This window comes from Lonchura striata, chromosome 5, assembly GCF_046129695.1.
Source record: "Lonchura striata isolate bLonStr1 chromosome 5, bLonStr1.mat, whole genome shotgun sequence".
In the NCBI taxonomy this organism is placed as follows: domain Eukaryota; kingdom Metazoa; phylum Chordata; class Aves; order Passeriformes; family Estrildidae; genus Lonchura; species Lonchura striata.
This window is the reverse complement of record NC_134607.1, coordinates 13,003,054-13,025,416: the sequence shown is the minus strand read 5'-3', so window position 1 is coordinate 13,025,416 and position 22,363 is coordinate 13,003,054. Positions and strand designations below refer to the sequence as shown.

Here is a 22,363-nt window from a genome sequence, read left to right as displayed (position 1 = left end):
GAAGCAGGCTTTGATTCCTGGTTTCATAATCCCTACTCACAGGGATGATCTTTACCTAAGGGAGATAGTATGCTGGAATCAAATTGCTCCCTTGAGTAACAGTGACCTAAGTAAATAAAGGACTTGCAAGCATGTGTAGAGCTTGCATTTAACTATGAAGAAACAAGCCTAATGAGGACATTTAGTTCAGACTGTTCTATCCTTCCTAATCCACTCCCTCCCCATTTGTAATGAAAGCAAAACAAATTGGCCACTTGAGATTAAAAACAGTGATGCAAGGACATGGGAAAGGTGGTGCAGCTTGTCCTCTCATGGTGCTGTATGTGCTAGAGAGATGGCACAGAGGGTTAAGAAGTCTTGTCCAAGAATGAAGGAGAACTTCAGGGATCTGCCTGAGAGCACGTTTGCTACAGCTTCTGGACCTCAGTAGAAAATGAAGGTTTATTTTGCAAAACCTGACATTATTTAATGTAACAGCCACAATATTTAAGGCAGAACTAATATTTGGAGGCCAAATTTTGCCTAAAAGTATACGAAGTAATTCCCTGTGTTGTCAAGGGCCTTTATCTTGTAGGTTTGGTGGCAGTAAACTGCTAAGTGTATTGTTTCCTCCTTATACATCTTGCAGTATTCTTTAGTTCCACCACACAAACCTTGCACACTTGGAGACCTCTGATCCAGCCATTTCTCCTATCTCCTCCCACTGAAGGCAAGCCACAATCCTGCACTGGTGTGCAGGTTATAGCGTAACCTCAGGAGAACAGATTTAAGTCCCTTGCTCCACCAGTGACAGTGAATAAATGCAAATCACGTGCAAGATGTGCCTATCAACTGTACACTGCTAGAAGCATATACATTTTAAAAGAAAGTGGGCTTCCTTACTGCCAGTTAGCATTTCCTTAACACTTAATACCTGCTATTCAACATATGGAAACAGCCAATGGCTCAACATTTCTTTGCCTTCTTCCAAAAACACATGGTTATCAAAAGAGATGTCATTTTGGATTCCTTGAATTCTCTGTGTTTGTTACCTCAATTACATTATTTCCTCAACTCTACATTGTAGTGTTAATTTTCTTTCACAGAACAGAAAATAATAAGAAATTATATTTGAAAAGTTTGATTGAAAAAAAAATAATCCTGAATGCAAACCAGATTAACTGCATTGAACGTGCTTTGTTTCAACTGCTGCAAAATGGAATCATTGCAATGGGTTGAGCTGTGCAGTCTCAGTGGCTGGGAAGGAGGAGGGCAATCCCAAACCATACAGTCACGTGCCTGGGATGGACTAGGGTGGATGTCCCCACCGCACATTGAGATACAGAGAGAGAGAGAGCTGACAACATCGAGGGCTGCTCTAGGTCCTGCTGACACCCTCCAGCAAAGTGGTTTGGCAAGGCCCAGCTGGAATCATGCTACAGATGAGAATAGTGTGTTTTCCCTGGGAAACAACATTTGAGGGTGGTTAAACATCACCATTTTGATCTCCCTGCTTTAGACAGCCCAGACAGAATGGAAGGTTCCAGAGGCACAGAGCACAGGAGCTGGGCTCTCCACATGGTGCTTGATCCTTCCTAACTGGCCCAGCCTTCTACACACACCAAGCAGAGGGGCTCCGAGGATGTTTCAACTACAAACAAGTTTAATTTGGCTTCTAGGAAAATTCAAGTGTACAAGGATTGTGCAAGATAGAAAATGTTGAACCTGTTACCCCCAGTTAAGTATACTACCTCTAAAGAGGTGTAGTGGAAGACCAAGTGTCTGCTATAGTATCAGGTTCTAGCTCACAGCATTAAGAGCTCTTCTTATGGGCAACAAGTATCAAACACCCATTTTACTATAAATCATTCAATAGCAAATTCCAAGTCCTGGAATCAAAGATGAGATAGAGCAGTTGCATAGTTTTACATTAGAAATATGACCATGGTGGTTCTGACATCTCTCTGCTGTCTTAAACTCTGTAAGTTATTCTGTATTTTGCTGCAAATGTACTCCCGTATCTTTTTTTCAGGAGGAGTTATCACTGAATTATGAGCCCATACAGACAGAATTCCCCTGTGATTTCAAATTATTAGATTATAACATATCCCTTGAAAAGGGGGAGAAAAATATTCTATTCTTGGTGTTAAGAATAGTAATTGGAAAATACAGAGCATAACCTCAATATCTTGTAAGCATTTGAAAGCTTTTGCTCTTACTTCTCCACAAAAACCTGATTGTAATTTAGCACATGCAATATATTTAAGCAGTCCCACACACAACATCTAGACAGGAAAAAAATCCAGTCCTATCACACCTGTGATTTCCTTGCTTCATCTACATGCAATAATATGGCAAATTAACAAAAAAGACAATTGGGTGACTTTGCCAATCCAGCATCTCTCAAATGAGCAAAACCTTTCATCATACATTCCTCTCCCCATGGAGCCCCTCAGGGTGTATTTTATTTCTCATCTTCATTGCTGTATGTGGTCAATGTGGCATCAAATATACAGACCTGGATGGATCAGCTCTATCAGGAACATTGCAAGGAAAGGCAGAGTATTTCCCTACCTGTTACAAAGTCCAAAGAAATATTTTGATTTATGCCAGAGAATTTGGGACAAAGACAGAAGATGACTGTGGCAATGAGAAAACACTGCAATAAATATGGGGTAGAGAACACTGCTGAGACTGAGAAAGCATTATACATTTTAATAGAACATTTCAGGGCAGATTACTAATTGCAATAAGAAAGACCAAAATCTTAAAATGTCTACATTTTTCATCCACCTTGTCTGAAAGTGCCAAATTTTGTCATAAACTCAGAGTTATCATGGATTTAAACATAAGCATCATTTTGAAAAAACATGTGTTCTAGTTAATTATTTAAATACATGTAAAATTAGTCATCTCTAGGCATTTACACATGAAAATTCTGGTCTTATTTGATTTCAGCTCAAAAATCTACTCTGCCAGTTACATGCTGCTGTGTCACTAACAGAAGGACATTGCATTGTCATGGGGAGGGTGTGGTTTAGGTCCTTTTGCTCATGCCTTCTCTTTCCCTGCTATACAATTGCTGCACCTCCAGCAGACCACGTAAGTACTAGAGAGGTGCCTACACTGCCTTTGAGTAACTCTCCTGCTACAAGACTCCAGTGAAGCTTGAACACATCACAGGCTTAGCTTTCTGTGGTTTTAAATTAAAAAAAAAAAAAAAATACATTATAGCAAGTTTTTGTTCTTTTGTTCCAGTGGAACAGTTAAGTTTTTTCTCTAGCTTCATTAAGAGCGGCAGGGTCTTCTGCCCACATAAATCTGTGCTGTCAGCAGAGGACCTTGCACACAAATATGCAGCATGGCAGCTACTCAAACCGTATGACTTCCAAATTGTCTAGGAGAGCTTATCAATTAAGTCTGGCAAATATCAGATAGACAATAATCAGTAGCAAAAATGCAGTTACATTAAGATTAAGTACAACATAAAGAGAATTAACAGAATGTATGAGGTGGTATAATTGAGCAGCATGAATAAAGGTGATAGAAATGGAATTTAATAAGTTAAAAGAGCATGAGCTAGCATGCGTAGGAGTAACTCATTGCCCTTTCCAATAGTCAGGAGTGATTTTCTTTTTTAATTGGATCATGTTTCTTCATTGCCCAATTGGATATTTCTTTTTGCCCTCCTGAAGCACAAAATGTTTAAAACAAGTTTTAAAATATGTCATAACATAAAATGGAGAGGGAAGAGTAATCAACAGAAAACTCATAGCACAAAAGGGTTGACTTGATCTGTCCCTAGAAAGCTTTACAATACTTTACACTCCTGCCAAAGGAGATACTGGGTAAGTTTCCAAGACACTAAAGTGATTAAGTTTTGGTAGACATGCTGATTTTGCACTTGTCTACTTATGTCCATCAAGGGAATTGTTTTCCTTCTCTCTCCTTTCTCAAACTACTATATTGATCTTAATGCCACACATCAAGACAGGTACTCTAAAACACGTGTGAAGTTTTCCTTACAAGGAGGCAACTTTGGTATTCCAGCAGTAAAGTTCTTTCAGCAACCAAAATAAAGTGTGAACTGCAAGAACAGTGTTAATTTGACAGTAACAGAATAGTTGAACAGTGAAATCTGGCCTGTGTATCAACGCTATAAAGTTCTTAGAACTCATTTTCAAAAGTGACTTTACTACGAGGAAACCTAAATAATCCACGTGCTTTGCAAAATAATCACCATTCATCTATACATTAATACCAGGCTGGAAGGACTGAGTGTGGACCATTTATCCAGAAGCAATAGAACTTAAAAAAAAGTTGTGGGGAAAAAAGAGTTTGCTTAATCAGCTCAAACTATTTTGTACACAAAGCAACGGCCAGCACTGGGATGACAGCTGTGGGAAGTACCTAATCTACTGCTCTGCCATACACTTCACACATAAGAACTGTACCTCTCACTCCAAAAAAGGTTTCCTGGAAAAGAACTCAAACTATTTTAAAAAAGATCCAACATACAAAAACCCCACAAACCAAACCCACCTGATCCCTGTGGAGTTTCTTGGAAATGTGTAAATACTTAACACTCTTTTTTAAAGTTGTACTGGGAACCCAAAGACTTTGAATTTAGTGCCTTTGAAGGCTTCTCCCATGATGGCACAGTTGCTTTTTGTAACATGGATTAAAAATGTCTGTCTTATCTTTTGAACAAAATGTCTGTTTTCTTCCTTATGACAAGTGGTCTTGTGAATGCCCACATAACCACAAAACATAAATGTGTCATCTGTTCTCTTAAAGATTATGAAATATTGATGTGCCTACAACCATCATCCAGATGTAGTCTTCAGGCTTTGTAGAATTCATGATCTCAAACACTTTTGATTTTAGGAGGCACTAACATAATTTGGGGCCTTGGACAGTTTGATCCTAGGAAAGATTGTCAAAGGTACCTTTTTGCTTGTCTGCCCATGGGTGAGCCAATTTTTCTTGCACATGAACCACTTACTGCACAGACACTCCCCCATTTCTTGGTTGAGATATTTACTGACAAAAGGCAGCCATGTCCCAGAAATTAAGCATGCATGGAACTTGGAAAAAAGGGACTGTGAGCTCTTAATATCCTCTATCCATCTATCTGAAGCTGTTGGATTGTTGTGTTGACCGAAATGTCTAGCACTGGTAGCCAAAAGGAGACATAAATAATTAGAAACCACTTCTGCAAGTGTTAAATCTTGAACTTTTGTTTCCAGCTCTCAATCTGCAAAATGCAGACACCAGTGATTTACTTCAGACAGCAATTAATATGTCTTCCCCCTCCCTCAAATCAAACTTATGTGGAAACTCTCTATATGCTGAGACAAGTCTTTAAATGCACGAACCTGAATACAAAACATGTCCCTCTTAAATTGGATTATTTCGTATGGATTGAGCCAGAGACAAAAAAATCCACCTAAACTCCTTGTGACTCAGAAAAAATTATTCCATGCTGCAAGCCAATCTCTCCACCTCAGACAAACTATTTCCCAAGACCAATTCTAATGAGTTTAAGATTTGCATGCAAAAATTCACCATGTGTTTCAAAAATTTGTTTTATAGGAATCATTGTGCTTTACACACTTTTTTTCCAAATAGTGGTAGTTAGATCTGGACCTCAAGCCAAGCAGCAGATGTTGGAATTTCCATGCAGAAGGCGGCTGCCAGTGACCCAGAGGATCCTGCTCTTACTAAAGAGCTGCTGCTTCCATAAAGAGTCTGTTAAGTGAGAAGGAATTGCAGCGTATGTTACATTCATGTAATTTTAGGACAAATCTGTGCAGGTTTTTTTCCTTACAGGAGGAAAGGCTTCTGCATTTTGGAAGGGCAAGGAAGCAAAAAAAGCATTTCTTTATAAATGGCAAAACACTGCAATGTTTATGATGCCTCAGGGACAGGACTTGAATGGGACCTGAGACTTCTAAACCTCTGCACTAAACTTATGTAAGAATGTAATTCTGTAATGTGCTATTTATGGTTAGCTTAGGCAATCTTATCTAAAAGGCCTCATGAGAAAAGTTATGCTCTAATACATATGGATGCGATAACATCTATTCTAGGCTAATCAACAGGCATTTGTACAACTAAAAAAATGCACAGTCAAGATTAAGGCTGCATTAGCTGCAGATTTAAGTAGGTTCTTTAAAGCCACACTGGCCCCCAAGAAGTCTTGTTTAACCAATATGTCCCTAATCAGAACTAGAAAGATTAATAGAGGCTATCTTGTCAGATGAAGTTGATGGTTTGCTTGCTTCACACTGCACTGGCATTTTGCTATCTAGACCAAGTGTTTGTTAGTCTGCACCAGGCTCCCTGGCTCTGTTCTGTACAAATTAAGTACTCCTTGATGAGAAAACTCACAAATGTGCTGTTAGTCTATGCTGGGATTGAGATTGGATATGAAATGTTTCAGGCTTGGTTCCCTCAGCTTCCTCAAGTCTTCCAAGAGCAGCAAGCACACAGCCAAGCTCAGTCTGTATATCTATCAGAACAACTGATATCACAGAGTTTATGACAACTCAATTCAAGGTTTTTGCATGACTAAGGCTAGAAGTACTTTAAGATACCAGTCTAGCAAGATCCTCAAATAAAAATAAACAAAGTGCTCCCTACAGCTATTCTGGAGAAGATTAACTCCTTTTCTGCTCCCAGCACCTCTCTTTGCTATAATAATGGAAACCAGTGACAGTTTTCAACCACCTCTCTCCATAAGGTAAACCGGTCCCATCCATAACAAACTCTCAAGCAAAATGATATAATTTTCCCACATTGTCATGTCCATATTCCACCTCCACAATGGAACTACCAGACTTAGTTACTCATAGCTTCATTGTAAACAAGAAAAGGGATGAAAGACTATCAAAGGCTGCTTGAGGATTTTCTCAGAGGCATTACAAATAATTTAAGCAAATCAGACTGAGACGGTGAGTATGTCATTGTTCTGTATTCTGCTGCTTCTAAACTGTTCCCAGTTCTCTTGATCTAAACATCACATGCAGAGAAGAAAATGCAATTTTAATGAAAAGGTTCTTCTCCCTCCAAAATCAACATATATGACCATACAGAATTTCCATCAAAGTAAAAAAATTTATAATACCAAACTTCACCATTTAAAGGATTTTATGCTTGAAATCACAAATCTCCTAGATCTCCTTCCTCTTTCATTATTTAAAAAGGTTGCACAATCAAACTGACATACCATGAGACTTCCATTCCTTTTCAGCTCTACTTTGGTCATCCTTTGATTAATATCACGCCTTTCACAAATACATACATTTGAAAAAAGTCTTCCCCCACACACCAAAAATAATCTGTACCGTGCTCCATCTTCAAAATTGTTACAAAAAATCTCCTGCTGCATGCCACACCACAGACATAGCTGAGAAGAAAACAATGGCATTACTTACTAGGAACTCCAGACACCAGCCGTAGTGGACGTAGTACTCGGAAAGCCCGCAGTGCTTTAACATCGAATCCGGCACCTTTTCCTCCTATTGAATTCCCCCCATCTGCTTTGGTTGCTTGTTCTAAAATTGCACTAAAAAGCCTGCAAAAAGAAAGAGGAAACAATCTGTAGGCAGACAAGCAAGGCTTGGGCTAAACAGGAACAGAGATCATCACCATCATATCACCCAAACTATCTCACAGACCTGTGAAGGGTGTCACACCTCCCTCTCGACATTCCCATATGGTGGAGGAGAGACAGACTCTTCCCATATGCAACAGCCTATTGGTGATGTCTGTACCATTTGCAAAACATTTGTTTCTGAAGCAGACAAAAACATAACAAAAAGCTCCTTCACGTTCCTCCATGGCTCCTTGCAGCCAGCTATGGGCTACTAACGTTTTGCCATCTTTATTAACCAATAATCCCCCTTGGGGGAGAAAATCATCACCCTTAATTAAGCCAATCATTAATTATCTGCCACCAGTTTTACAAAGAATTAAGATTTACCAATGGCACTGCAGGTAGAACTTGGTGTAAACTCGAGGACCCTTCAAGGGGCAAGTTTTTAGAGTCTATGTTCACATTGTGTGCTTGTGGATCCATTTGTAAATCCCCTGATGCACTGGCTAAGGGGAGTGCAAAACTGTAGGAGTCTCATTATTAGAATGTTTTATTATAACAGCCTTAATGTTTTATCTTGGCTAATAGGAGTAGATGCTTTAAGGAGAAGCTGTCTCACTCAGAATGCATTTTAAAAGGCAGAGCAAGAAAGAAAAGGCAATGTTCTTCTCTAAAAAACCTGAAGGCTCGCCCTATCTGTTAATAAGAACTTGATTTAATAAATTAGCTTTCAGGAAGCAGCTTCCATTTTTCTGGTAAAACATTAGTACATTTGGGGGAGAACAGATTCCTCATGAATTTGCTAATGATATTGCTTTCAGCCATGAAGTCCTCAGCCTGAGCCCAGCCAAATTCAGTAGAGGTTAAGAGCTGTTCCAGCCTAAATGGATGTTTGGCTCTGTGAATAAGGCTTGCTGGGAGTGGCAGAGACCCCTTGGTCTGTCAGGTGCCATGGAGGTACCACAGACAACTTGAAAGAAACTTCCTGGGATGACAGAACCAGTCCAGATGGAGAGGTCTGGATACAGCAGTGGTTTCTCTCACGGACTTTGCAGTCTGCGGTGCCCCTGCCAGGATCTCATCCATATCCTGACTGCCACATTCCACAGAGAGTTCCCAGACCATGGGTCAAGCAGACACTGAGTTGGCTGATGGCTTAACAAGCAGCTCCAATGCCTGCAGCCTGAAGATAAATCTTACTGGATATTAAAATGAAGATTCATTTACTGAAACATCTAAATCAACAGATTCCCCCAGCACTAAATCCACACAAAAACGTGGATTAGGGGACTGCAAATGCAACATTCCTTTCTTAAGCAGGTTTTTGTTAGTTTTCTTGTTTTCTTTTTTTTTTAATTCATATTGAGAATCTTATAAAACTTGTCAGCTGTGACTGAGGAACTCCTAAATGGATCTATTCAAAACCTCAAGCATTGCAGAAAGATTTAACAGCTAGGTAACGAGCATGGGAAAAACTGTGTGTGAGGAGGTTGGATGCTGAGTTTGTAGGTGTTGCAGAAGCAGGATACAGAGAAGAAAAAAACAGAGCCTATAAGAAATACTGCATTGACTACAGGTATCACAGAGAGAGACAAACAAGGGTTGATGCAAAGAACGTGAATTATTGGAATGTATGTATTTCTTGAGCTTTATACACAAATAATACAGTTGCAATTATCTGCTGGTCTTCATAATAGAAACACTGTAGGTCAAATTTGGCCTAATATATTTTCAGTAAGTGACTGATTAAGCTCTAGCAATATGCTCTATTTTACATTCAAACATTTCTATCTTTCTAGTCCACAGAAATCCTATAATAGGTGATGAGTGACACACTTATACAATAGTCCCAGTCTCCTAGGATCTTCTAAAGGAAAAAGAATCTACTGTAAAATGGCTTCTAATATTGTTTTTCAGCTCCCAGACTAGGAATCTCAAGGAACTCTTGAGTTACCAATTGTGCAAAACTGGGAGTCCATTTTCCTGATCCCCATTTTCACTGGCCCCATGTTTTCCCAAAGAGCTCTTGGCACTGGGCACCAAGGCTGTTCCTGTTGCCACTTGCACAGTGAGCAAACCAAACTACTCTAGAATTCTGCTGCCCAATCAATGTCCTAAATTAGTTCAGGAGGAGCAGAAACACAACCAGTAGGACAGCTCACTCCTCTGGAGATAAAGCCTGCATTCCCAGACTAGTGTAGCTCCACTGCAGGCCAGCTGGCCTTATTTTTGTGCTCCAGCACTGGCATTCTAAATGTGCTCTTTTGAGGTACCTACAGTCATCTGCTTTTGCACTTCAGGAATAATTTGCAGTAATTCCTGCTGCTCCTCTTAAAAAACCTACATTTAAACTTGAATTGCATTACTCCTGCTAATCGTGCTTTAATGCATGTACTCCATGCTTTATATTTCCCCTACACTAATCCTACTTTTTTCTAATGCATTACAACTTCTTATTTCTCTCATCTATTTCACTCTCTTTGCCTTCTGTATTGGGGTCTAGACCGTGCCCAGTGTGATCTACTGAATCTCTATTCCACTCTTCAAGTTTATAATATACCTTGTTAATTTTTCTTTGTCCTCATGCTCCCTCAATCAGGGTATGGGCAGACATCCATGATGTACAACCACCTAATGCTCTTGGTTTGTGCAGGTAATTGTTTTCTGAGACTAAAACAGCCAGATGGATTTTAAACTACTGGTACAAAAGATGAGGCCAGAGCACTTGTGGCTTATGTAAGAAATCCTGCTCTTTGATGAAAACCTTTTGGGAAAGTTTTCAATAGCTATAGTGGAGCGAGGTGCAGTTCTTTATCAGTAGGTGAGTTAGCATGCACCAAGCATAGGGTGAGAGAACTGTGCTGACAGAGAAATAAGAGTTTGGGTGGTACAAAAAAGGCAAGAGGGCTAATCTATTGTGGCCACTGAAAATCTCACCATTAAACTTCCCCTCCTCCAAAGACATCATCTTTATTGACTTCCACCTAACTACATTCTGCCAGCATAAATTCATGCCCCATTTTCATTTTGGATATCATACTTTCCACTGATGCACAATTAACATCATCTTTATACCTGAATTTCATTTGTGACATGACTAAATTAATTGTGACTTAACTGTATTTATCTGACAGACATGAACTGTAAGAGCAGAAAACCAAATTTTTATCACACGCATGTGTGGATATGCCCCATGCTTTGTTTGGGATTATTTACATTTACTTGTGAAGTAAGAAGCTTGCTTCACTTTTTTTTTTTTTTTTTTTTTTTTTCTTGTAGTCCTATTTTCCTTTTGACATTTGATATATCAAAAGGGTTTTCACTTTGCTAGATGACCCCAACAGCATCATGACAAGGCTGTAACCTGCTCTTCATCTCTTCCTCTGTGGGGAGTACACTGTGATTTTTATAGCATAAAAAAGAACTTGTCAAGGGCCTCCAAAATATAGGAAGAAAACAGAGGCCTTGGTATTTCTAAGGCAAAAAGTCAGAAGAAAAACATGGCTGAAAAAAAAATCCTCTTAGGTATAAAAAAAAGTAAAACACAAAGGTTTTTTTTCCACAGTGTTTTACAGTTCACCTGTGATTTGTGAGTGTGAAAATGTTTTGATCTTCCCTCTAGAAACTCCCCACAGGTCTTCAGTAAGACAGAAATTGTGACCACATTTTCCATTCTGTTCTGACTTCAGATTTTGTCCAAGTATCTTCACTGCTTACCTTCCCAAGTTAGACTATAATAGTTCCTTCAAATTACAACATCTATTTCTCTGGCAGTAGTTACAGGTCCTTGGAGAATGACTGTTCTTGGCAGACAAACCACAGCCAGGAAAGACAGATATTCTTCCATCACAATATTGTCAAGCTGGTCTTCTCTCAAGAGAAATTTCATAATATTAAGGGACATCACTGTGATATCTGACAGTTTTAGTGTTTTCCTAAAGAGGGATAGCAAAAATGAAGGAAGTGGGAGACAATTTGCCTAACCATTAGTGCTTGTGGGTTGTGCCTCATTGCATGGCTTAGGGGTCTGGTTTCTACTATTAATTAATAATGTTGGTAGAGCCTCTGATTGATACCTTCACACAGACATTCTTCAAAGCAGCATTTAAAGTGCTGCTATAGCAAGGTCAGAGGCTATTTAAAGAGAAGGCAGATTCAAACTCTAAAATACATAGCTGATGAATAAACAGGTCTCCCACACTTCAAGACTGATAAGCTGCTACAAGCCTACAGTCTAAAATGTATCCTCTCACCAGAAAACAGAGAAGCTGTGTTCAGTGCTTCCCTCTGCTGCAGTTCCATATTCCTATGGCCTTGCTAGAATCACTGACTCTAAAATCTCTTTGGATACCAGGGGACCTAACTTCAGAAGGCAGGGGAAAGTATACAGGCACATTGTCATAAACATTTTTACAGGAACTGTGACTCCTCTCTAAAACTTATACTTGCTCCTACACATGTCCATTTTCCTCTTACTCTACTGACTAGTTCATTTTAAGGTAAAGGAAGCCAGATGTGCTATTATCTATTGAAGTTATTGGTGAACTGAGTACAGGTAGATTTGAAAAATCTAAAATCTGTCTTTTTTTTTCTCCTTTAACTTGTAACAGTACTTGAAGAAGTGCTTTCCACCTAGCCAATGTTTTGAAAATCTTTGAAAATTAGAGATGATTGGTAAGGCAGAGCAAGCACAAATGGCAATTACCACAGTCACACCATCCTTTGTCCCACACACCAAATCTCTCTGCCCTCTGTCCCACTCTTCAAATTACTCAACTTTCTCCAATAGCTCCATCAATAGGTAGAAAAAGGCACCACAAGGAAATGTTATCAGCACTTGCTTTCTTCCTCCTCCCTCTCTCTCTTCCAAATTTATTTTAAACCTTTTCCATGGGGCTTCCTTCCTGGCAAAATATCCAAATATACTGAAGTTTAAATATAATGTCACTGAGGGATTTCAGACTGCCCCTAGGAAAAGAAGACAGGGCAGGAGAGGAACAGATGGTATCACCAAGTAGATTTTGCAGAGGGGCTGTGGAGAGGAAAAGCAGTGCACCAGCCTAGGCTGTGGTACTGTATGAGTGAGTTTAAACAGATAAACATCAAAGGAACCCATCTGGCCTTGAAGAGGAATCTGTCACTTGAGATTGTAGCTATTTAACAGAGACCTTGGGGTCTTGGCCATGTTTATTATACTCATGTAATTCTTCCCCAGTTACATTTTTTGTTCCCCATCTAGCGACTAAGAGCTGCTGGAGGCAAAAGCAGACAGAGGAGCTGAGAGCTGCAGCTTGTGTCATTGGCAAGGGAATTAATTTCTGGCTGAATATCATCTTGCTGATTAACTGCCCTCGAAGGAAAATTGAAAAGGACTGTACTTAAACTAGATATAATCCTGTTCTGTAATTTCTGGAGTCCTGCTCTCTCACATCCAATGGAAAAAAGAGGAGGCAATGTGTCCTCTCTTTAAAATGTCTCTTTCTCATAAAAATTAAAAGGGAATAATCACATTCACAGGAGTTTTGTTCTTCAATCTTTCTTCCACTTAGGCAGCAATTTCCAAAGAGGTGAGATATCTGAGGGCATTCAAAGGCAGAACCAATGATAGAATTGGACATCAATACCTGGGGAGGGGTGGGGATTTTCCAGTTTTCAGGTACTGACATGCTAAGGGATCCTCTGTCTGTGGGTAGGAAAAAAGGAGAAGCACAATGGGCATTGCTGTAAGGAGAAGCTTTATGCCCACGTGGAGGCAGAGAGGTCTTGAGACTAAGAATAGGCTTCAGCCTGTTCTCCCTCCCCCTCACTGGGAATTCTCCTTCCACCCACTCTTATCCATGGTGATGGGAAGTGGGAGGTATTGGGAAGCACACAGCAGTTTGCTGATTAAATATTTTGGGGCCAGCACAAAGATGGTCAGGAAGGCAAATTGGTTTGGGGCAGAAACTATGAGAGGGTTCTGATGACTAGGAGTGTCCCTTTTAATATTTTCCTTAGGAGTTCATGCAGGGTTTCCTTGGTAAAGAGGTGAAAAGACTGCAAGTTTTTGTGGGTGATGAAACTCTCTAACAATGAAGTGGTGGGAGGATGGGACAAATTATTCAGGCAAAGAAATGCTTGTTCCCTTTGTATTCAGAGGTAGTTTATCCTTCACCTCTTCCCTTCAACAACCACAATTCCAATCTCTTGCTTATCTCTGACCCTTAAGCAGAAAAAGCAGATAATATATTATTTTGTTTTTATTCAAATAAATTAAATGCCAAACTTAAAAAAGATGGAGAGGAATAAGAGAATTAGAAAGGTTGCAGCTCAAAGTGGCAATTTAATCTACAATAGTAAAACTACTTTTCAGAAAGGTTAAAAGATTAAAAGGGTCAGCATTAAAAGTGTTGAAATCACCAGCTGAGCAGTGCAATTGAACCGAGTATCTTATTTTTGTTTGTAAGTAGGAAAACCTGTGATTTAAATTTTTCTTCCAGAATGAGAAACATCATCAAAAGTTCACAAGATGGCAGAATTTGTCTGTCATCAAACTCCTAATCTTAATTAAGGGATAACCTAGATATTATTTTTTTAAAAATTCATATAGATTTAAAAACAAATGCATTTTCTTGCAGTTAAGCACATTCAGGCAACTGACTTGATCTAACAGCTTTGGGCTGCTTTCTCTTTTTACCTCTGGTTCCCAAAGAGCAGTTTAATTTCCCTGTCTTGCAAACCATTAAAACAGTGTTTGCCAGAGGAACAGAATGGACAGCAATGTCTAACATCACCCATATGTAACAAAGCATTGACCCACTCTCATGGTCCCAAAGGTAGCTGCTATCCCCATGTGGACAGTGCCTTGAAAAACAAACTGTTGGTACTCACCCTACTACCACAATTATAAAATCTAGTAAATTCCAGCCATTGCGGAGGTAAGCGTTGGGGTGAAAGAGAAGTCCGTATGCTATTACTTTTAAAAATGCTTCCACTGTAAAAATTATGAGAAAGAGATATTCCACTCGTTCCTGGGGAAGACAAGAGAACAAGAGAGACACTGGTTAGTATTGTAAACACAGGTGAACCCAATGGGAAGAAATGGCGATGTCTGACTCAATTCAGAAGGCTGAATTATTTCTTTATTATAACTATGATAAAATACATTAATATACTATATAAAAGGAGGATACTAAAACTACATACTACTTTCTCTGACTCTTAACACAACTTGTGAGCCTCTCTGTAGAGTCCAGCCTCAGGTGGGTTGGATTTGCCATCAGGCTCAAATAATCCTCACCCGAATCCAATCAAGCAATCACCCCAGGTAAACAATTCTCCAAACACATTCCACATAGGAAAAAACATGGAGCAGAAATAGAAACTGTTTTCTCTTTCATTTCTCTCTGTGCACCTCTATGAAAAATCCTGAGAAGGAGAGAAATGTGCTTGCCACAGGTTAGTGCGAGTAACAAATCACAAATCGGGAAGTTTTCTTTTGTCCTAGTCCAGCCCTGCAGCCTCCAGCTCACTGCCTGCCACCAGGGTACACCTCCCACTCTCAGAGGGCTTTGCTCCTCAGCCTTGCAAGTCCCTGTAACAGTACAAGTAGCACTAAATTTTAGTTACATTCTGAAATTTGCTGCCCTTTTCTTGGCAGGGACTGACCCCTGAAGTGGCCTGTGCAAAGCAGGAAGGGAGAGGGTCAGCAGGAGGTTGCCAGCCCTCAGGGCAAATATTGTCAGCTGGCAAGAATGAACTGCATCCTGCCCTCTTTCTGCCTCTGGAGAGGAAACCTTGCTGCATGCAATACTGTGGAGAGAGATGGGGAAAATTAAGATGAGCCCACCTGAGACTGATGTGTATGTCAAACTTAGCCTTCTTTGGGATTCCCTTTTCTGCTGTTGGGGAATAAGTAGGCTGAATATTGGTGATAAGTGATTCACAGATCAGGCTGACTAATGCTAGAGGCTTTTAGTCATTCTGTCAGAATTGTACCTCTCCCTGCAAAATGCAGGCTGCAATTAAGCACATCCAAACAAAGGCACTTCCAGTTACAGTAGAGCCTGATTTAGGATGAGAAAGCAGGCTTTTGGAGTCACTAAAAGGCTCACCATCTCTCATCCTCAGGGCTTTTAGCCCCAGTGTGGAATAAGGACAGCAGTATTGCAGAAATGGTAGGGATCTCCACCTAAGTAGGAGGAAAACTGCAGCATTAGGTAATCACTACACAAGTGCTGCGTGGCAAGCTGAGTGGGAGGTAAGTACATGAAAACTAGATGACAGCAAAAGGAGACCAAGTCCCTACAAGGTTAAACTACAAAGTCATTAGAAGTTCACATGGAAGAAATAAAATCTGAGAGAAATAGACATTAAAACATCCTAGGCATTCGTGACATATCTTAAAGGATACCTAGCACAACAGACAGATCACTATTTTTCTTTTCTGCTCCAAATTGCAACTGCCCTGTTCTTCTGTCCAGCTGAATGCATGTATGATATTTTCATATTATACAGCAATATAGAATGAACAGGATTACAAAAAAATTAGTTCCATCATTTGGCAGCTGCCCATTTGAATATCTTCCATCCAGCTCCAGGTAATTAACAACTCACTAGAAGCCTGCAGAACAAAAAAAAAAAAAAAAAAAAAAAGCAATTGCCTGTTCATCTGCATGTTTACATTAACGTGATATTTTAAAAGACTGAGAAACTCCATCCGACAGTAGCAGGCACATGTTTGTGCTTTAAAATATTGCTGGTTTGCCTCAGACAATGCTTTCCCAATGCTTGCAGTATCCCCCAGTGCTTAGTACAAGGAATGCCGAAAAAAGCAAAAGTATCATTCTGCAGTTATCTGATCCAGTAGTAAAGCTTTTGAACACACCCACAGCAGAGGATTTGTCTGTCGTTGTCCCAGATGGAGACACAGCAGCACACCAAGGATTTCCCTTCCCCTGAACTCAGAAAAGGAAACAACAGCATACATATTATGTTCCCAGCTCTACTAATAGTAAGTGCTTGCAACCAGGAGTCAAAACAGGGGCTTGAGTACAGGAAAGAGCTCTATGGATGGGACTGACAGTGTCCCTTCTCTTTCCACTACAGCTGAGAACTGAACGAGTACTGATACACAAATCACAGCCAAGCAGACCCAAATGATCCATCTCCACACACACATTTGTAAAGTAGGATCAGCTATTGTGGAATCTCATGAACAAAACTGAAAAGAAATGCAAAATGACCCCATGATGGGAAGTACACGTGGCCTTCCCAAGTGCCCTGCACCTTTGTGCTGCCACATGGCTCTACCAAAATGGCCCGAGGCCCAAGCCCACAGGCAGGTTATGGGGGCTCTGCATCATGGAGCAATGCCCCATGTCAGAAAGGACAAGGCAAAGCCTGCGTAGAGATTAAAGAAAGATGAAAATGGGCTCTGAGCAGGAGGAACCTGAACTGAACTGAGGATGGGAGTAGGGAGTGCAGTGCCTGAGATGGACATGGCCTCATTAGTGCCAAATGAATATCTTTGAGAATGGAAACAAAGATTTTTCCTTATGGCAACCCAACCCAACAATTAGCCTTTCTCACTCCCTGTTTCAACCAGGGGCTTTGCACAGTTGTGGGCAAGCTTTTTCCCCTCTCACAAAGGGCCAAACTACTCCTCATCCTGCCTTGGAGGCTGCCCTGCACACTCAGTCCATAAACACACGTGGGCTCATGGCAAAGTATTGCAAGCCCTAAAACCTCTTTGAGTAGCCACAGCTGAGATGGTACAAGGGGATGTGGAGAAGCCCACCTGCTCATTCAACAGCAGGGCCCATTAGAAGCAGGTGGGCAGAGCAGGTGAAGTGGAAGGCCTAAGGCTGATCCCCTGCCCAGCAATTTAACAGCAGACACCATCACTGGCCCCCAGGGACAAAGGCTGCTGCCAGCTCTGTCTGGCTTTGTGCTGCACAGCCACAGCACTGTGCAGCTCTGCCTGGCCAGCACAGCCTTTCCACTCCATGAATCTCACTGAAATACCTGTGCTAGTGCCAGCAAAAGGAGTCCGTGAAAGAAAAGACTTGGGAAAATTCTGGAACAACTTTTTTTTTTTTTAATTACTACTTAAAAAATATTTAGTGTTGTACAGAGCAGAAAATATATCAACAACTAACATGCTCCATTTAGCTGGGTTTAGGAGCCTCATACCTTTTTCTCTCTCTAAAGATGCCTGTGGGAATACAGACACTTTTTGTTATTGCAATAAATGCTGCTTGTTGAACCATGTTATGGGGGTAATAATATGCCAAAGTATTGCACATACATGCATGCATATGAATCTATACATTCATATATACATATATGCAACTACAAGCTTTTTGAATAAATTCCTTATAGTTCTTCAGCTAAGGTGGAAAGATTAATAAAAAATAAAATTCTATAAAAGGTTCTGAAATTAACATAAGATACAGAATGTTGAGCTGAGGATAGATTTTATGATCCTCTGCACTTAAATTAATGATTTCAGGGTGTAAAACTGAAGGAAAAATACTGCTGAGATTAAACAGTGCAGCTGCTCCAAGACCATTTCAGAAAGCCACTCCTCAGACTCAAGAAGGTTTTGAAAAGCCCACTAAATAATTTGTGTCCCCTTTTCTTCCTATACTATAAAACTAAAGAGCCTTTATGAACAGAGCATAACTCAGTAATGACATAACACAACTGAGTTCCCCAGAATGTGGAATGCAGTCCCCATTCTGATACCACCTTGCCCAGAGAGGGCAGAGATGTGACTCAGCCACTCCCTGCCTCAGGTTAGAAGTGACAGGACCGTCTTTCCCCCTCAGCAGCCACAGAACAATGAATATGTCTCTGCTAAATGGGCATCTGCACTTTTAATTGCTCATTTGAAGCCTTTGCTCTCACAGATGAGGTAGACCACGGCCCAGTGTTTCAATCTCCCAAGGAACACAGCACTGCAAGGTATCCATCATCCCAACTCCTCTGAGAAGCTAATTTGGTACTTTTAGAAGTACTTTTAGCTAATTTGGCAATTTTAAGATGTCAAGCTAGAAAAATATTGTTATTTCTCTCAGAGAGAGTTCCCTGCTGACAGGGAGGGAGGGAAATGAGCACTGCCTTTGTGGGACTGAAAGGAGATAGCAACATCATTACTCCTTGGAACACTAATCCAAACCACAGCATCAAAAGAGAGGGAACTTTGGAGCTGCAAAAAAGAAGGAACAGTATTTTTTATTTGTCTCTTGGAAATGGGAGCTATGGTCACGTGGTTGAGGCACATGAAGCATACTGCAGGCTGCAGAATTAAAAAGCAGGAGCTTCCTCCTCGGACAACAGGAACATAAATGTTTTGAAAACCAAAGGAAAAACATCAACAAAATATGACTTGAAGAGAAAAGATAAAACTTTTAGAAAGTGGAACAGTCCCTGGAGCACACATCTAGGGCTGGCTGCACCCCTGCTTGACTTTAGGGTTTTTTGTAGATCCAGGACATGACCAACAGCTACCCTAGCTGATAGATCAGCCAGCACTAACACTGCCGAGAAGCAACCTGTACATCATCTCACTCATAACAAAGAAACAAATATTAACTTACTCTTAAGGCTCTAAGATATATTACCCAAAGAGGATTACTGCACAATGTATGAAACCCCTCTAATCCCATGTGTCTTCCACAGAAGTCATAGGTTTGGTTTTGTTTATAATTTTTAAACTGTAGCTAATGTCATCTTGGGTTCATAAAAGGAGCCTGAAAACAGGAAATACAAGGAAATTACTCTAGGGTGTCATAAGGCTTTTCTCCTGTCAGAAAGTGAGTAGACCAGTGCTGTTTCTGAGAAATGGTCATCAGAATGATTCACTATATCTTTATCCCAGCTCTCTAAACACCATCCATCCATCAGCACAGCTTGGTTATAACATTTTCATTGCAAGAAAGATTAAATCACAATCAGGTTCTTGCATTTCATGCACACCAGTCAAAAGAGCTTACAATCTAAAATATGGTCACTAAATGTTTTCTCAGACTTTGCTGTCTTTCTCTCCTTGCACTCTGACCAGCTTGCTACAAACCATGTTTCAAAAACTACAGTTTATATGTTTGAAATAACGAGTCACAAGCGGTGCGCAGTTAGAACCTTTATGGGGCTGCCTGTTTGACCTTAGCTACATCTGAGCCTGCATTATTATTCCCTAAAGCTCCCTTAAACATAAGAGAATACATCTCTTCAGTAATGCAAATACCCAGATATCCAAGGAAAACAGCAGTATTTTAAGGGCCTCTGTCATATAGGATGTTTTGGCAATGCTTGTGGAAATAGGCTCTGAAAGATATGAATCAGAGTGGAAGCACTCAGACCTTCCCCTAGTAGGGAAAACAATCTTTTCTGATAGTCAGTAAGGAGCCTGAGCTGTAGTGCTGGGAAAGATGGCCCAGAGACTCCATGAAAAAAGGTTTAATGATTCTTGAATTACAGGTTATCATCACATCTGGAATATGGAGATCATCACTGCGTGAATATGATAACCTGGAGACTACTGCTAACATGAATAACCATGACCTTCAGTGAGGAAGAGCCACGTGTGTGCACTCAGAGGATCTATTCAATAAAGAAGTTGTTAAGACAGGTTTGTTGACAGTGAGTTACTTCTGAGTATACTTAGTTACTCAGAAGACATTTTCAGCTAAGTATGCATGAAAACATACAAGGGAATAGACATAAATATACATGAGGGAATAACAGTTAAAGGACAGAATATGTTTGGATTTGTTTGGGGTTTTTTTGGGGTTTTTTTTTTGTTTTGTTTTCTCCTTAAAACTGCTGTCACTGCGGAAACAAGTGGTCATATCCATTTAATAGAGAGAAAGGGATGATAAGATGCCATACTGTTGAACATAACTCCATTTGCTGCTATTTCTGGTCCTAAAATACAGCATTCCTTCTACACCTTCCTCAAAAAGAATACCCCAAAAATTAGAGCAGAAGAACACTATCTGATTTTACCTGACAAAACAAGGCCAAAGAAAAAAGTGGGTGACTACTACTGAACTAAAGATTAACCCACCATTTTGGTAACAGAAAGAGAAGTCAGGAGGGCTTCTGAAAAGCTTGATTTTCAAATATAATCAGCACTGCCTTCTCTGCACTCCAGCCAAAGATCATGTCAGACTTTCAAATGAGCAGAAATACCAACTTTTAATTGACCCCTGGTAAATGGGAATTCGCTCACATCTGGCTTTAAGGTGTCCAACACAAGAATAAGTGAAAGACAGACTTCTCACTAATCTGAAAGAAGCAATTATAAAACAGGAATATAGTGCAAGCCAGCCTTTGGTACTTTGTGATAATTCACAAAGTGCCCACGATGTATTTAAAGAACTTCCCCTGGAATGAATAGAAGAGAGAACACAAATAGTTTTAAATTATTACAGGCCTCATACACATGCCTATATTCAGGGGTTTCTTGGCAAATCAATGAATACTTCATGCAGAACTCTTTTGCACAATTTAGCCTATAAGGTGCTAGTTTTTCTTAGAGCACTTTGGCAAGGATCAAGTTGAATTTATTTACAGGTTTAGTGGAACTATGCTGTATGTCAGAGTCCAATTTTATTGCAGAGCTGAGGTAGAAGGGGGTTGTCCTGTTTTAGGAAGAAACTTCCAAAGCAGTCCCTCTAGAAAGCAGATTCAAGCAGCCCCACCCCCAACTGGTTTGGGAAAAGATTTCCTTGGAGAAAAGTGGAAAAGCCCTGTATGTTTAACAAGCAGATTATTCACAAGCATAAAAAATTAACATTAAACAATAAAACCTCTTGCTGTTCTGAAGAGATGGCAAATTCAGCAAGTCATTTTCATGGACTTTTTGCCCACCATTTTTCTCCCCCTTCACTCTCAGAATCAGTCTTAAAGGTGCAGAACTTAATATCCAGCATAAACAGAACAGACAGCTGGGGATACAAGCATCATAAAGTCACCCTGGGACAGGGGTCAATCCCCTGTGCTCGTTATCTAGTGCAAACACACTTTCCCTTCCAGTCAGCAAGTTCATGCTCACTCAAACCAGAACACAGATGATGAATGCCACTGCTGCTCTGGTTTATCATCCTTTCACCTACATTTTTCACTAACAGAGTGTGGGAAAACAAGCCCAAGTAATAATAATGTAACTATTGGGAGCCTAAATTTCAGAAAGGGGTAGCATGCCAATAACATTTGGATGGCAATACAATAGGAATATTGTTTTGAAACCTTTATACTAGAGAAGGTTCTGAACAATTTGATTAATTTTGAAGACAGTCCTTCTTGGAGATAGAATTTGAACTAGAAAACCTACAAAAATCCCCATTCAGCCTATATTTTTTTCTCAGACTCTAAATAAATGTTTCATAACTCTAAATGTGCCTCTAGCCCTCAGAATAATCTAACAGACTTGATATTTCCTTTCCATTGTACACCAATACTTTCCAGTGGGATACCTCATTCTTCATAATAGTGGTGGTCAAGCATGCACCTTTCTGGATACACAGAAAGGATTATGCATCCATTCAAACTTAAAACTTGAACTCTGTGGCCAATTAGACAATGTCTAACCCTTATAAAATATTTATTTTCTGTCTTTGTCTAGTAATAGCAGATATCTCTTGGGCATTGTTGCTCAAGATTAATTTTTTTTTTTTGACTGAAATAGAACAATAGGATCCAGTCTATATATGAGTCAAATCCTGAGAATATGTTCCTTATGGGTTTAGATTTTCCTTGGCATGACCAAGAACTGAAGCCATACAAACAGGCTGTGAA

At 40.0% G+C, this 22,363-nt stretch overlaps 1 protein-coding gene across 5 annotated transcripts in view; it reads right to left on the bottom strand.

Annotated features, from left to right (window-relative positions):
* CACNA1C (calcium voltage-gated channel subunit alpha1 C) overlaps window positions 1-22,363 on the bottom strand; it is a 414,418-nt gene that overhangs the window by 179,425 nt on the left and 212,630 nt on the right. For all 5 annotated transcript variants that reach the window (XM_021535026.3, XM_021535027.3, XM_021535028.3 and 2 more), the window contains exons 4-5: window positions 14,450-14,589; window positions 7,419-7,558 (exon numbers count right to left, since the gene is read on the bottom strand). In XM_021535026.3, coding sequence (XP_021390701.1) covers window positions 7,419-7,558; window positions 14,450-14,589 — 280 coding nt within the window. The remainder of the gene's footprint in view (window positions 1-7,418; window positions 7,559-14,449; window positions 14,590-22,363) is intronic.